A 15446-nucleotide genomic window follows, 5' to 3' on the forward strand; every position below is an offset into this window, starting at 1 on the left:
TAAAATTTTATTTTAGTTCAAAATTTTGTGTCTGGCTTTGGAGAAAAAGAGCTCTGGTTTCTATGACCTACCTTGGGAAAGAAGGATTCTAGTTTTTAGGGCTAGCCTCAGGGAAGAATGAAAGGCCAGGGACAGAAGAGAAGGAGAAAGCTAGAGAGAAATTTGCTTCTGAGCTACTTCTAAGGCCTTTGTTTTTGGGTATCATTTTTCTGAGCCCTACAGAACTAAGAAAACATGAAATTGAAAACTCATGCCAGGTCATGTCTCCCTTACCGCTACTTCCACAACCAAATTCACACACATTAGCAAGTAATGTCAATTTTATTTGAACACCACATGGCAAAACAATATTAAAATTCCCCTTTAAAGAATTTTGTTCTTCCTACCAAATTACCTCTTTACTCTCCCCTTTACTTCCCCTTCCTTTCCTCCTCTGGACTTCACAAAGGGCTATTTTCAGTTCAGCTTTTTATCAAAACAAAAGCCTGGCAGTCACTTGACTCCACCCACTTCAAAAAGCAATTCAAAGATCACCCAGTGTTGTTGTAAACATACTCCTTGAGCAGCCTCAACCCCACCCTAGGTGAACTATCTCAAGAGCTGACACATGCTGAAGCTTTCTTTATGCCAGTGGCTCCTCTATGCCCTCTGTACATCTAACCTTATTTCAACCTAAAAACAAATCTAAGAAGTACATATTATTATTCCCATTTCAGAGATGAGAAAACTGAGGAACAGGGAAATTAAGTTCTATAACTTGCTCAGCTCTTAAGGTCTTGAATCAGAATTTGAACTGAAATAGTCTGAATCTAGAGCACAGAGGAATATTTTGATAATTCTTACTCCTGAGGTATCAAAATTGTCACCCTAGCAAAAATAGGTCTCTTTCTAGGAGAGCATTCTGCTGCTAAGAAATAAGATGTTCTATTTTTTTCTCCAATAGGATTTGGGATTTTAGTTTATCTTTAGTTCCTCTGCTCAACTCTGACCTACAGGATCAGTGGTTGTTGTAGATAAGAACTGCCCTGCACCCTCGGCACCCTCAGAGCAAGGGTGGAGGGTGGGCAGGAAGTGGCCAGAGCTGGCAGAGTTCACCCTGGAGGCCTCCTTCTCCTCCCTGTTCAGGTACTCTCCCCCTTTCTTCAGATCTGGGAAGCCTTCCAGCTGGGGGCAGCAGGACACCCCCTCTCCCGCACCCCCAGGAGAGGTACTGCTGTGAGATCTGGAATTCTGGCCAAAGCTGTTCCAAGACTGCTGGGGAGAGAGGGCCTCCCTCTCCCATGATCACCTTGTGTGTCCTTTGTTAATCTTCAAGTCTATTTGGTGAAAGTGGTGCAAAGAGGTAACCAGGACTTTGTCCAGGTTGGGTGCCAGTACTGCAGTGGCTTTCTCTGCTGCTCCCTGTGAACCTGCAGATGTGGTTCACATAATGAGAAACAGTCCTATAGGCAAAGACTCACTCTTTCTCCAGTGTCCTCGAAGAGGGAGTGGCCTGGGTGATTCCCCACTTCTCCCTCACAATGTCACTATTTATATCGGGACTGACCCAAGATGCTCCTCCCACCTCATCCCCTTGGAAGCCAAACCCCTTCGTACTCTGTATAAGGTCTACGCCCCACGGACTGAGTGACTGCAGAAACTGACCTTCTGTCTCTCTGGGACACCAAGCTGGAGACCCAGGTAAGCAGCCCAAGAGGTGGTCTCAGGAGCTGCTTCTGCTGGAGAGTTGGACTGGAGGGAGCCAGGGAGAATCTACTTGCACCGAGAAGGCTTAGTCTGACACTCGTGCTGGAAAAACTTGGGCCAGGCAAACATCAGCTGAGGGCAGAGAGGTTGGGGATGGGACATGCAGGCTGCAGAGAATCTGTGGGTCTGGAGAAGGAGCCCCCATGTTGGAGCAGGCTGTCATCTCTCTTTGGAATACAATGGAATCCCTTATGTTGCTCGTGTCAGGCACTGGACTGAGTTTCCCTTATGTTGCAAAACAATCAGGCCTGTCAGCCATGGTCCTAAATGTCAGGGATACAAATTGGCTCATGGTTTATTCAAAATGATCTTCTGATGAGACATTTGAGCACTGGGTACAAATGTATTTTAGACCTCAGGAACTCCAGGATTCAAAGACAGTACTGCCAGGATTTTAGGTGACTTTGTAGGTTACCATCTAGAGGTGAAGATCTTTCTCGATAGTGGGAGTAAAACGCTCTTGGAGAAGGGTATATGTGAGTGTCTCTTCCCTTGAAAAATCTCAGGGAGAGGGACATCTTTCTGGCTGACCTGAAAGGGAGACTGCAGACCAGGGAAGCCACAGGTGGGAGCTGGAGTTCTCTTTCTAAGGGGATGCTTTTCCTTCTTTCTCCCTTTCCCAGTTAGGCTTCTCCAGGAAAGTGAGGCTGCCATGGCTCTGGAGAAGTCCCTCGTCCTGTTCCCACTGCTGGTTCTGGCGCTGCTGGTGCTGGAGTGGGTCCAGCCTTCCCTGGGCAAGGAGTCCCCGGCCATGAAGTTCCAGCGGCAGCACATGGACTCGGGCAGCTCCTCCAGCAGCAACTCCACCTACTGCAACCTAATGATGAGGCGCCGGAATATGACAAAGGGACGGTGCAAGCCGGTGAACACCTTTGTGCACGAACCCCTGGTAGATGTCCAGGCCGTCTGCTTCCAGGAAAATGTCACCTGCAAGAATGGGCAGACCAACTGCTATAAGAGCAACTCTAACATGCACATCACAGACTGCCGCCTGACAGGCGGCTCCAAGTACCCCAACTGTGCATACCGGGCCAGCCAGAAGGAGAGACACATCATTGTGGCTTGTGAGGGAAGCCCATATGTGCCTGTCCACTTCGATGCTTCTGTGGGGGACTCCACCTAAGGTCAGAGCAGCAAGATGCACCCCCCCCTCATCATTTCGACACCTGCCTCTCCCCAGTTCCTTCCTTGCCTGAAAGAAATAACTCCAGTTAGGGCTCCTCTTCGACATGCACATGCTTCCCTCTCCCGAGTCTGGCTCCTGCATGCTTTTGGGGTGAGGAATGGGTTGTGAGGTGGGCTTCATGTTAACCCTTTCACTGCTTCTTTCAATAAAACAGTTGCAAACACCTAGTTCCTGAAGCTGTCCCATCCAGTTACTATTAATATTTCTTTATTTGCTTCCAGCAGGGGGTAAGAACTGTAGATCTGATTAGCGTTGGTGAGCAGCGAATGGAGTGATTAAAATGCCTTCCCTTCTGACTCAGATTTTAGTGGCTTGAGAAAATTCTTTTCCTTGTAGATTCCTTGATGCCAAGTATAAAGCTGTTAAGCGTGGGCTGTTTTAGACAAAAGGGAAGTACAGCCTGGGACACTGCCATTTGGGGTGAACTGGCAGAGGGAAAGTTCAAATACTATAATTCTCTGGCACAGCAGGAGGCAAGGGCAAGCATGACCTCAGAAAGACCCTGCTTAGTCTCAGGGTGGGAGGAGGAGTCTATGAAATTATGATCCTAAATTTCCATTTTCCTTTTTGTTTTTTTTTATTTGAGTGAGCTATCACTAAGTCAGCAAAATGGGCAGCTAGAAGTGACTATAGAGATCATGGTATTGAAAGGCAGCAAGTAGATTTCAGTCTGTGTACCAACTCCAATCAGAAGTGCCTGCCTAGAATGCTGTAGAAAAAAATTCTTCACAGTGACGTGGTGAACAATAGCCTCTCCTGAAAGCATGAGAGGGGTAAGGGTGTATGTGCCACACATCTGCCATCCCTGACCCAATGCAACCACCACCTTTTAAGTGACTTGCACATGGCCTGCTGCTAGTTAGTGGCACAGCTGTGGAACAGCTGGGACTAGAACCCAGGTCTCTTGGCTTCCAGTCATTGTTCTTTCTGCCACTGGAGTCTAACTCAGGAAAGAAATCCCTCTCCGTCACTAAGTGCCGTGGACTGGTGGCTGTCTCCCAGGGCGTGCTGGTGCACTCTCACAGGCTCTCAGTGTCCTTGTCCTGCGAGTCGGCTCAGTTCTTGGCAACCCTTCCTGAGAGCCATTGACAGACTAGACTCGGCCACTGTCATCACTTTAGCATTACATTTAATCCCTGTTTGTGGTGGCATCTCGCTTTAGACAAGGTCATAGAACCAGAGGAAGGCCTTGCACCTGACCAGTGTGACCAGTTTTGTCATTGTCTTTGTATACTGCATTTATAGGTGTTGAGAGTGACCGTGATTTTCTTATGTAGAGTGAAAATCTGGGGCCCTGGGTGCTCTGCGTGAGGAAGACCTGCAGCCGGGGAGGGACCATCCCCACATTCCTGTGGCAATGGCGATCTCACTCCTTCCTAGAAGTGAGAGTGGAGGAGGAAAAAAGGAAACTTCGAGTTCCCAAATGTGTCTCCTTTAATTAATTTTTTCCTTAAGTTTATCTCACCCTTGTTCCCAGTCCCAAAGCTTCTCATTTTCCCTCCTGCTAGTCCTAAGAAAACACTTCAGTGAAGTTTTTAAGGACAGTCACTTGGAGTTTTGCTGTATCCATATATGCACAGTCACCAGCTCTGGCTTCTGGCTCCCCCCACCTTTCCCGCCGCAGAACCCTGGGGACCCCTGTCTGGGGAATAAAGCAACAAGTGAAGACCTGCATAGCCAGGGAGGATGTGGGGGAGCGAAATTAGGCTGGGTATGGTGGCTGACACCTGTAATCCTAGCACTTTGGGAGGCTGAGGTGGGAGGATTACTTGAGGCCTGGAGTTCAAGACCAGCCTAAGCACAATAATGAGATCTCGTCTCTACAAAAAATAGAAAAATTAGCCAAGTGCGGTGGCATACACTTGTAGTCCAAGCTACTCGGGAAGCTGAGCCCAGGAGTTTGAGGTTGCAGTGAGCTATGATTGCGCCACTGCACTCTAGGCCTGGCAACAGAGTGAGACCTTGTCTCAAAAAATAAGGAAGCTAAATTTAAAAAGTGGAAACCTTCAGACCCAGATTAATTCAAAGCAGTGGGTTCCTTACACTCTCACTGTCAATGGCTATGTTAGGGCTGACTGACACGTGGCTGATAGCAAGCTTATTTCTGGGGTTCCCAGGCACACAGCAGAGGCACTTGGAGGAGAGGTAAGGTCTCTAATGGTACCTTCTGGAACTGGGGGTAGGAGTGTGCAATTGATGGGAGGAAAGGGAGAAGGAGAGGGGGAAATAGCTTCTCTAATAGCAGGGCTGCAGCCTTTGCCTCTGTTGGTCCCACAAAGGCTGCTCTATACTTGCAAACCAGCAGCTAGGTCTCCCTCTGGCTGAATAAGCCTTTTGGCCTTTTGAAGGCCGAGGCTGAGGCTGAGAGCAGATTGTGCCAGAATTCTGAGTCTGTACCTGCAAGGGCAATCCCTATGGAGGGCTGATCTAAATTAGATGCACAGTGATTGGGACAGGGAGGTTCTGGGGTGAATAGGAGTGTCTGTGTGGGCAAATGGGCAGCTGTCGACAGCTAGCAGAGTGGGGGACTTTAGAAACTGTAAACAGGTCTAGGGAAACTGGCCCTGCCTCGCTTCTGAGGTTGCTGTAGGAAAAAGAAGAAGAAGAAGAAAGAGAAGAAGGAGAAGAAGGAGAAGAGGAGGAGGAGGAGGAGAAGGAGGAGGAGGAGGAGGAGGAGAAGGAGAAGAATAAAGGGAAGGGCAAAAAGCCCTTGGCCGGATGTGAAGTAAGGCAACCTTGGTGTGTGCTTGGCCAAGTTGTGTGGCCCTGGCTAGCTGCAGTGTCCAGCAGTCTTCACTCTTCCTCTGCAACATCTCTCCCACCATCAGCTGAGCTCTGATGTGTTTGTGTTCTCAGTTACACTCTTGGGATATGATTTAATGCAGAAATTCTCAGTGAATTATTAAAGAACATAGAGTAATGTACTGTTCTACCTAAAACATCTGCCCTTTTTAAATCCAGGGAATGTCTGAACATACAGATTCTTAAGTGAAAGGAACATTTATCTAGCATTTGTGAAGGAGTGAGTACAGAGGGTATAGGGAGCGCGAGAGCTACAAAGATTGGGTTATTCTTTATGAGTCTAGCCTGGACTCAAAACCTTGAGACAGGGCAACAGCTCCAAGTGTCTGTTGTCTTTCTGTAAAGTGGTGATAATCACAGCACTTAACTAAAAGTCCCATGGCGAATATGACATTCAGGTAAAGCTCAGCGTTCAGCATTTGGTGGACACTCAGAGCAAGTTAGCCGCTTTTACAAAGGCACTGTGGCATAGTGATTGACAGCTTTGGCTTTGGTGTGAAGCAGACTTGGTCCACACTCCACACCTGCCACTTATGAGTACAGTGACTTTAGGCAGAGAACTTAACTTTCTTAACATCAGCTTCCTGATATAAAAAATGCTGATAATCATGGTACCAACTTGAGGGACTTGTTGAGGATTAATTGAGGTCATATATATAAAATATGTAGGACAATGTGTGATACATAATAAAAGCTAATAACATTAGAATCAAGTGTCATACATCCCATTCTATCACCTGCATGCATCCAGTCAAGATTGTAATTAAAGAGAGCAAAATTGAGAGTGCATCACTGCAATTTTCTATGTTGGTGATTGAAGGTACCAACATACAATCTTAGTTCTCCTGAGGGCCACATATGTGAGAGGGGCCAGGGACATTAGAACAGAGCTCCAGGGAGTATGAGTTCTGTCAGCCCAAGAGAGGGCATAACCAGAGATATGGATAGCCCAAGAGATCACACAGAGACTGTGCAGAGGCCTAAGCTTGATTTCAAGAACAGACTCTCAAAAGAGTGAACATAAAATCAGAGTATAAGCCAAGTACAGTCCTGCGTCACTTAATGATGGGGATACAATGTGTCATCATTGTGGGAACACCATAGTCTGCACTTACACAAACCTGGATGGGATAGCCTACTACACACCTAGGCTATATGGCGTAGCCTATTGCTCCTAGGCTACAAACCTGTACGGCATGTTACTGCACTGAATACCGTAGGCAACTGCAACATAATGGTAAGTATTTGTGTGCTTCAACATACCTAAACACAGAAAATGTACAGCAAAAATATGGTATAAAAGGTAAAAAATGGAGCCGAGTGCAGTAGCATGTGCTTCTAGTCCCAGCTACTCAGGAGGATGAGGCAGAAAGATCTCACCTCAACACCAGCCTGGGCATCATACCAAGACCCTATCTCCAAACAAACAAAATGAAAAAAAAAGGGGCGGGTGCAGTGGCTCATGCCTGTAATCCTAGCACTCTGGGAGGCCGAGGCAGGAGGATTGCTTGAGCTCAGGAGTTTGAGACCAGCCTGAGCATGAGCGAGACCCCGTCTCTACTATAAATAGAAAGAAATTAGCCAAACAACTAAAAATAGAAAAAATTAACCAGGCATGGTGGTGCGTGCCTGTAGTTCCAGCTACCTGGGAGGCTGAGGCAGGAGGATTGCTTGAGGCCAGGAGTTTGAGGTTGCTGTGAGCTAGGCTGATGCCACGGCACTCTAGCCCAGGCAGCAGAGTGAGACTCTGTCTCAAAAAAAAAAAAAAAAAAAAAAAAAAAAGAGAGAGAAAGGAAAAATGATACATGTTTATAGGGTATTTACCGTGAAATGAAGCTTGAAGAACTAGAAGTTGCTCTGGGTGTGTCAGTGAGTGAGTGATGGTGACTATGAAGACCTAAGACATTACTGTACCCTACCATAGCCTTTATAAAAACTGTACACTTAGGCTACACTAAACATATTTTTAAAATGTTCTTTCTTCAATAGTAAATTAACCTTAGCTTATTCTAACTTTTTTACTTCATAAACTTTTAATCTTTTTTAAACTATTTGAGTCTTTTGTAATAACACTTAGCTTAAAATGCAAGTACATTGTATAGCTATATGAAAATATTTTATTTCTTTGTATCCTTATTCTATAAGATTTTTTCTATTTCTGTTTTTGTTTTGTTTTGTTTTGTTTTTTGAGACAGAGTCTCGCTTTGTTGCCCAGGCTAGAGTGAGTGCTGTGGTGTCAGCCTAGCTCACAGCAACCTCAAATTCCTGGGCTCAAGCAATCCTCCTGCCTCAGCCTCCCAAGTAGCTGGGGCTACAGGCATGTGCCACCATGCCCAGCTAATTTTTTCTATATATATTAGTTGGCCAATTAATTTCTTTCTATTTATAGTAGAGACGGTGTCTCGCTCTTGCTCAGGCTGGTTTCGAACTCCTGACCTCGAGCAATCCACCTGCCTCGGCCTCCCAGAGTGCTAGGATTACAGGCGTGAGCCACCATGCCCGGCCAGCTTTTTTATATATTTAATATTTTTTTTTGTTTTTGTTTTTGTTTTTTTTTTGAGACAGAGTCTCGCTTTGTTGCCCAGGCTAGAGTGAGTGCCATGGCGTAAGCCTAGATCATAGCAACCTCAAACTCCTGGCTCAAGCAATCCTCCTGCCTCAGCCTCCCGAGTAGCTGGGACTACAGGCATTCGCCACCATGCCCGGCTAATTTTTTATATATATATTAGTTGGCCAATTAATTTCTTTCTATTTTATAGTAGAGACAGGGTCTCGCTCTTGCTCAGGCTGGTTTCGAACTCCTGACCTCGAGCAACCCGCCCGCCTCGGCCTGCCAGAGAGCTAGGATTACAGGCGTGAGCCACCGCGCCCGGCCTATATTTAATATTTTTAAATTTATTTTCCTTTTTAAACTTTTTTTATTAAAAACTAAGATATAGGGTGGGTGTGGTTCCTCACGCCCAGTGCTTTGGGAAGCTGAGGTGGAAGGATTGTTTGAGGCCAGGAGTTCAAGATCCACCTGGGCAACATAATGAGATCTTACCTCTACAAAAAATTTAAAGATTAGCCAGACATGGTGGCACACGCCTGTAGCACTAGCTACTTGGGAGGCTGAGGCAGAAGGATTGTGTGAGCCCAGGAGTTCGAGCCACTACACTCCAGCCTAGGTGACAGAGTAAGACCCTGTCTCTATTAAAAAAAAAATCTAAGACACAAGCACACACATTAGCCTAGGCCTACACATGGTCAGAATCATCAATATCACTGTCTCCCACCTCCTCAACTTGTCCCACTGGAAGGTCTTCAGGGGCAACAACACATGGAGTTGTCATCTCCTTTCATAACAATACCTTCTTCTGATATACCTCCTGAAGGACCTGCCTAAGGCTGTGTTTCAGTTAACTTTTTTTATATATATAAATAAATATATATGAAATTATATATTTTATGTATAATATATATTTTTTCATATCTTTATATATATATGAAATACATTCTAAAATAATAAGAACTGTAGTATGGTAAACACACAAACCAGTAACATAGTCATTTATTATCAAGTATTATGTACTATATACAATTATATATCCTAGGCTTTTTTTTTTTTGAGACAGAGTCTCGCTTTTTTGCCCAGGCTAGAGTGAGTGCCGTGGCGTCAGCCTAGCTCACAGCAACCTCAATCTCCTGGGCTCAAGCAGTCCTTCTGCCTCAGCCTCCCGAGTAGCTGGGACTACAGGCATGTGCCACCTTGCCCAGCTAATTTTTTCTATATATATTAGTTGGCCAATTAATTTCTTTCTATTTATAGTAGAGATGGGGTCTCGCTCTTGCTCAGGCTGGTTTCGAACTCCTGACCTCAAGCGATCCGCCCGCCTCGGCCTTCCAGAGTGCTAGGATTACAGGCGTGAGCCACCGCGCCCGGCCTATCCTAGGCTTTTATATGACTGGAGGTAGCTTTGTGGAGAATTAATTGGTCTTAACTGTAAAATGTAATGGATATATTTTTAAGACAAATTCTCTTTCAAATAGCATCAATAATCATTAGGCCCAGGCATTCAGAAATTCTGATAGTTGACTATTGTGCAGAGAGGACATGTAGTAGGAAGGAAATCCTCTTAAAGGTGATATTTGAAGATGGTTTAGTACAGAATCGCTCCATGGAAGTGACAGTACCCCTAAAGGGGCAACAATTCGTTCAGTTTTTTTGTGTGTTTTTTTTTTTTGAGACAGAGTCTTTCTCTGTCGCCCAGGCTGGAGTGTGGTGATACAATCACTGCAGCCTCAAACTTGTGGGTGCAAGCAATCTTCCAGCCTCAGCCTCCTGAGTAGCTGGGACTACAGGCGCGTGCCACCGTACTTGGCTATATTATTTTTTATTTTTGTAGAAATGGGGTCTCATTATGCTGCCCAGGCTGGCTTCAGACTCCTGGCTTCAAGCAATCCTCCTGCCTCAGCCTCCCAAAGTGCTAGGATTATAGGCATGAACCACCACATATCCCCAAAATCTGAGATATTATAATGGTTTGTGGTTCTTCAAACTCAACCCTACTCAGCAAAACTTATTCCTTAGTATTTAATTTCATGGGGTTTGTGGATAGTTAGGAAAAAATATATTGAAAAGCCTCCTGCTATGGTTTAAATATTTGTTCCCTCCCAAATTCATATTGAAATGTAATTGTCATTGTAACAGTATTAAGAGATGGGACCTTTAAGAGTTGATTAAGCCATGAAAGCTCTGTCTTCACGAATGGATTAATGCTGTTATTATAGGAACAGTTTCCTTATAAAAGGTTAAGTTTAGCCATCTTGTGTCTCTCTTGTCTTCTCTTTACCTTTCTGCCATGGGATGACACATCAGGAAGGCACTTGTCAGATGCCAGCATTTTGATATTGGAATTTCCAGCATCCAGACCCACAAGCCAATAAATTTCTGTTCATTATTAATTATTAAGTCTGTGGTATTCTATTATACCAGCACCAAATAGACTAAGACAGCTCCTTAGGGAGGTGGTAAGGGACAAAAAGTTGAATACGATGTTAGCTGTAGGGTTTTTGTAGATGTCTTAGTAAGTTCAGGCTGCTATAACAAAAATATCATAGACTAGATGGGAACCATGATATCTCTAGCCAGGGGTAACCCTCCTGGAACCAGGCCTGGCCCCAGGATAACACTACAGACATGAGTCCTGAAGCTCCTCAGGGCTTCCTGTGCTGGGAGGGAGAGTAGAAGGTGGGAGAAAGTCCCAAAAGGGAGAAACAGGATGAGAATCTCTGTGGGTCTCAGGCCAGGCACTGCCAGCCTGTGCTGACTCCAGCCTCGGCAGGGAGACTTAGAAAATGTCGAGATGGGCATTGCAAGGTGCAAGGGGTCCCCTGAGGAGTAGGCTGGGACAGAGACCCCACTTGCCCAGTCCTAAGGGCAATTCTCTCTGACCCTTACTTCTGCATGGTCCCCAAGAAAGGCTCCTGGAAGCTGTTTTATGCAATGCGACTCTATCTGAGTGGTCGTGACTGTCTGACACAGGTAGTCAATCCGAATCCCTTCACCAATAAATTATATTTAAGAGGAAATTTAAAAAGAAGATGGAAACAGCTGATTATCTACTTACCACGTGAAACAGAAAAGCAGAGGAAATGAGTATACCACAGGAAAAGACTGAAACAGTGCACAGAAAGGAACATTAATAAGAGACAGAGAAAGGCCAAACATTTTTCCAGTCCTGATTCCACTACTTTCCCGAGGCCCCAGTTCAAAATTCTCAGCCCAACAGGTGCCTTCCCTCCTACTGAATTCCAGTCACCTGTCAGCCACAGCCAGAGGACAAGATCCACTTTCTAGTCTAGCAGACAAGGAGTCAGCAAAATTTTTCTGTAAAGAGCCAGACAGTGTGTGTTTTACTTTTGTGGGACACATAGTGTTTCTATCACTTCTTCTTTTTCTCATTCCTCCTCCTCCTCCCCCTCCTCTTCCTCTTCTTCTTCTTCTCCTCTTAAAACAGTAAAAACCATAGTGCTCCAGGTAGTACAAAAAGTCTTTGGGCAGGCCAGATGGTCTGCAGCTGTAGTTTGCCTACCACTGGATTGATAGTGATTCCTAATTTTTGCTGCCCATTACAATTACACGGGGACCTTTAAAAAACATGCAGTTTTAGCCGGGTGTGGTGACATGCAACTGTAGTCCCAGCTACTCAGAAAGCTGAGGCAGAAGGATCCCTTGAGCCCAGGAGTTGGAGGTTGCAGTGAGCTATTACGATGTCATTGCACTCCACCCTGGGCAATAGAGTGAGATGTAGTCTCAAAATACACAAATAAAACATCCAGTAGTGCCCAGGCCCCACCCCCAGAAATTCATTTAACTGTTCATTAAATGTTCATAAAATATCCAATAGATAATGGGAGGATTAACTCTAGGGTTCAGTGGATTATTATCCTTATTACTATTACTTTAAATAGTAAACATGTTTAAACATTATCTAATTAAAAACAGAATCAAATAGGAAAGATCTAGGACCCCTCAGTTGCCAATATTAGACTCTGTGTGTAAAAGTATCATCAACAGTCTATGAGATATCAGTACTACCTCCAAATAAACAAAGACAGTGGTTTCCATGGAAATATATAAAGTCATGAGCAGTGTTTGAAGGGATGTTCCAAATCCCAAACACTCCCCTTCCCTAGGAGCAATGGAAGTGGCAGAGGCCTGAGGGAGGGCACGTAGGGACACAAGGACCTAAAGTCAAAATAGTTCTCTGTGAAAACTGGTAGGCAGTAATTTGCAAGGGGATCGCAAACACACTCATACTCATTAAAATGCAGCAGGAAGTGGTTTTATTGCTGTGAACAGTGCAATAAAGCTTGGCAAACGTTGCAAGGTTAGAAATCTGGAGTTCTGAACCCTGCTTTGTCCTCTTCCCCACTGCCTTCCCTCAAAAACACACAAAGCTCCAAAGCAGAAAAGAATCCCATTTCTTTTTGTCCCAACTCTGGGCTGGTATCCTAGGCATTCTCCCAACACCTTCCTTCTTTCTTCTGTGGGAATAAGGAAATTAACAAAAGAAAAAGCAGAAGAAATTACAAGACATCCTGTGTCAAATAAGAGGAAAAAGTGATGGAGACTTTAGACAATACTATCTAAGTGTACGGGAACCAAATGATAGGGAGGGTCGCTCTTCTGCGGGGGGTCACAGGCAACAATGAAGAATTTGTATTGGGCAGCGTCCCTGTAGCGGCACTGAGGATACCTTCCTGAAGTGAGTCTGCAGTCAGTCATGTTGACAGGCTTGGAGCTCTGGTGGCAGTTGTTCCGACCATTTTTGCAGACAATGTTGAGCAAATTACAGACAGCAGCCACATTCTGGAAAGAGTCGTGCAGAAAGGTGTTTTTAGGCTTACAGTGCTTAGTATAATTATTGACGCCACTCATTGCTCTGTTGCACTGGAGAGGATTTGGCTGTAGATGCTGAATTTCAAACCAATGAGCCTTGGTGAGATGCTTAGGCTGAACAGAAAGTGGACATACTGGTCCCCACAGTTCCAGCAGCAATAGGAGGAGAGGAAAGCATAGCACCATCTTTTCTGCGTAGGAAGAGGGAAGAGAATTATAGTAGAAGAAACAACAAGAGCAAAATTATTAATCATAACTATTTAGATTTTTATTCTGTCTTTTAAGATTTCATAGCCCTTTTATTAAAAAAATCTGCTTTCTCACATAGAGTCTATGTGAGAACCTGATTCTATGAAGATTCTAGGAATAGCCTGAAGCCCAGTGACAAGAAATACAAGGGAAACAACAGCAACGCTTTTCTTCGATTGGCAGATCCCATTCTCCTTGACCTGTACTCATGCATTTGATGACCCTCGTGTCAGAAATGTGGTTTTCCCCTCTTCTCTCCTCAAATATTTACCCTCTATCTATTTGACCACTACCTCCCCGCCATCTTTACTGCCCTATTCCCCCCAGCCCTGAGAGTCCTTACCTGGTGTCAGTGTTGGGGCTCCCACTAAGAACAAAGGCTGTGGTTAGTTTTCAGCTCACAGGCTTTTGTCTGCTTTTTTTCCTCCAAGTCTTTCAGTGCTGCCTCTATAGGGCAGGGTAAGAAGCATCCTGAACTGTAGGAAAGAGAATCCTAGGGCTTGACACATGAACTTCTTGTGCAGAGTGTGGATTAGTCTCGTAGACTTTTAAAGCTGCTCTTTAGAACAGTATTACTATCATTGTATGTACAGGAAGAATAAGTGTATTTAAAGAAACAGGATGATGCAAAACTCACACTTTTGAGGAACTGATCCCTTCCTCATATGGGTTGTGTGCTTCCTTCCTGATCTGAGTCTTTACTTTTTTTTGAAGCTCTATGATTTCAGTTCCTTAAGAGAGAATATACCATTTAAATGTGTTACAATAGCTCTACCACATACGTGGTAGTGTTGTGAGTTCCAACAACAGATGGGAATGAATTATGCATTGGTGTGTATGTTTATTGGGCCAGGTACTGGGCTACACAAATTCAGGAGCTCATGATGTGATGAAAGAGATAAGAGACAGTCAGATAAGTAAATAGACAAATTCGTTCTATATTAATAAATGTAAATAGCACTTATAGTGTGGTGAAGGACACTGCAGGAGACTGTGGGGAAATAGTAGAGGGGAAGGATTACTGGAGGCCACAACACCTGAACTGAATTTTGAGGAATAATTAAAAGTTAAGGCCAGGGCCGGGCGAGATGGTTCACGCCTGTAATCCTAGCACTCTGGGAGGCCGAGGCGGGTGGATTGCTCAAGGTCAGGAGTTTGAAACCAGCCTGAGCAAGAGTGAGACCCCCCCCCTACTAAAAATAGAAAGAAATTAATTGGCCAACTAAAAATATATATAGAAAAAATTAGCTGGGCATGGTGGCACATGCCTGTAGTCCCAGCTACTCAGGAGGCTGAGGCAGAAGGATCACTTGAGCCCAGGAGTTTGAGGTTGCTGTGAGCTAGGCCGACACCATGGCACTCTAGCCCAGGCAACAGAGTGAGACTCTGTCTCACAAAAAAAAAAAAAAAGTTAAGTGAAGGGAATTGTGAGGACCCCCCAGAGAGGGAACTGTGTATGAAAAGACTCATAAGCATGAAGGGGAAGGGCAAATTTAGGGTATTTGCCTCCTGAATCTGATCTTACCTTTCCTTTGGTGCTGTAACACTCTTATTCAGAACCTCCTTGTCTCATGGAGGGCTCACATAAAAGCCTTCCACGTGGATTCCCTACCTCTAATTTCTTTTCTTTCCAATTCATTCTACATATTATTTCCAGTTTAGTCTTCCTTGAACATAGATAAAATAGTACAACACTCTTGCCCCATGACTTTAATGGCTCCAAATAGCTACAGAATAAACATGATGTCTGCTCATAGCAAGGTTGTAGGACACAAGATTAATATATTATGCAAAAGTCAATTGCTTTCTTATATACCAGCAATGAACAATGGAGTCTGAAATAAAAAATACAATGCTATTTACATTGCACCAAAGAAAAATGAAATACTTAGGTATAAATTTAACAAATTATATAAAGATTGATATGAGGAAAAACATAAAACCGTAATGAAAGAAACTGAAGAACTAAACGCCTAGATATTCCATGTACATGGGTAGGAAAACTCAATATGTTAATATGTCAGTTCCTCTCAACTTGATCTGCGGATGAAGCACAATTCCAATCATTATCCCAGCACA

The 15446-nt window shown here is 44.4% G+C and overlaps 3 protein-coding genes across 7 annotated transcripts in view; 1 reads left to right on the top strand and 2 right to left on the bottom strand.

Moving 5' to 3' along the window:
* LOC105864771 (non-secretory ribonuclease-like) overlaps nucleotides 1-15446 on the bottom strand; it is a 132012-nt gene that overhangs the window by 51711 nt on the left and 64855 nt on the right. The gene's annotated exons all lie outside the window — the stretch shown is intronic.
* RNASE1 (ribonuclease A family member 1, pancreatic) lies at nucleotides 1404-3099 on the top strand. 5 transcript variants are annotated; one of them, XM_012752844.3, is made up of 2 exons: nucleotides 1404-1680; nucleotides 2374-3099. In XM_012752844.3, exon 2 carries the CDS (start codon nucleotides 2399-2401, stop codon nucleotides 2867-2869), a length of 471 nt encoding a protein of 156 aa, XP_012608298.1. In that variant the 5' UTR covers nucleotides 1404-1680; nucleotides 2374-2398; the 3' UTR covers nucleotides 2870-3099. The 5 variants fall into 5 exon arrangements, with proteins under 5 accessions (XP_012608298.1, XP_012608297.1, XP_012608299.1 ...); XM_012752843.3 differs by having other exon boundaries at nucleotides 1406-1680; nucleotides 2370-3099; XM_012752845.2 differs by lacking the exon at nucleotides 1404-1680 and adding an exon at nucleotides 2022-2222 and having other exon boundaries at nucleotides 2370-3099.
* Nucleotides 12546-13970, bottom strand: RNASE6 (ribonuclease A family member 6). The gene is made up of 2 exons (XM_012752586.3): nucleotides 13711-13970; nucleotides 12546-13309 (listed from the first exon to the last, which is right to left on the bottom strand). The coding sequence occupies exon 2, from the start codon at nucleotides 13302-13304 to the stop codon at nucleotides 12852-12854; it is 453 nt and encodes a 150-aa protein (XP_012608040.1). The 5' UTR covers nucleotides 13305-13309; nucleotides 13711-13970; the 3' UTR covers nucleotides 12546-12851.

Source organism: Microcebus murinus, chromosome 6 (genome assembly GCF_040939455.1).
Source record: "Microcebus murinus isolate Inina chromosome 6, M.murinus_Inina_mat1.0, whole genome shotgun sequence".
Lineage (NCBI taxonomy): Eukaryota > Metazoa > Chordata > Mammalia > Primates > Cheirogaleidae > Microcebus > Microcebus murinus.

Excerpts from the sequence above, each read along its gene's own strand:
- RNASE6 (XM_012752586.3), bottom strand. The coding sequence starts at position 13,304 with ATGGTGCTATGCTTTCCTCTCCTCCTATTGCTGCTGGAACTGTGGGGA.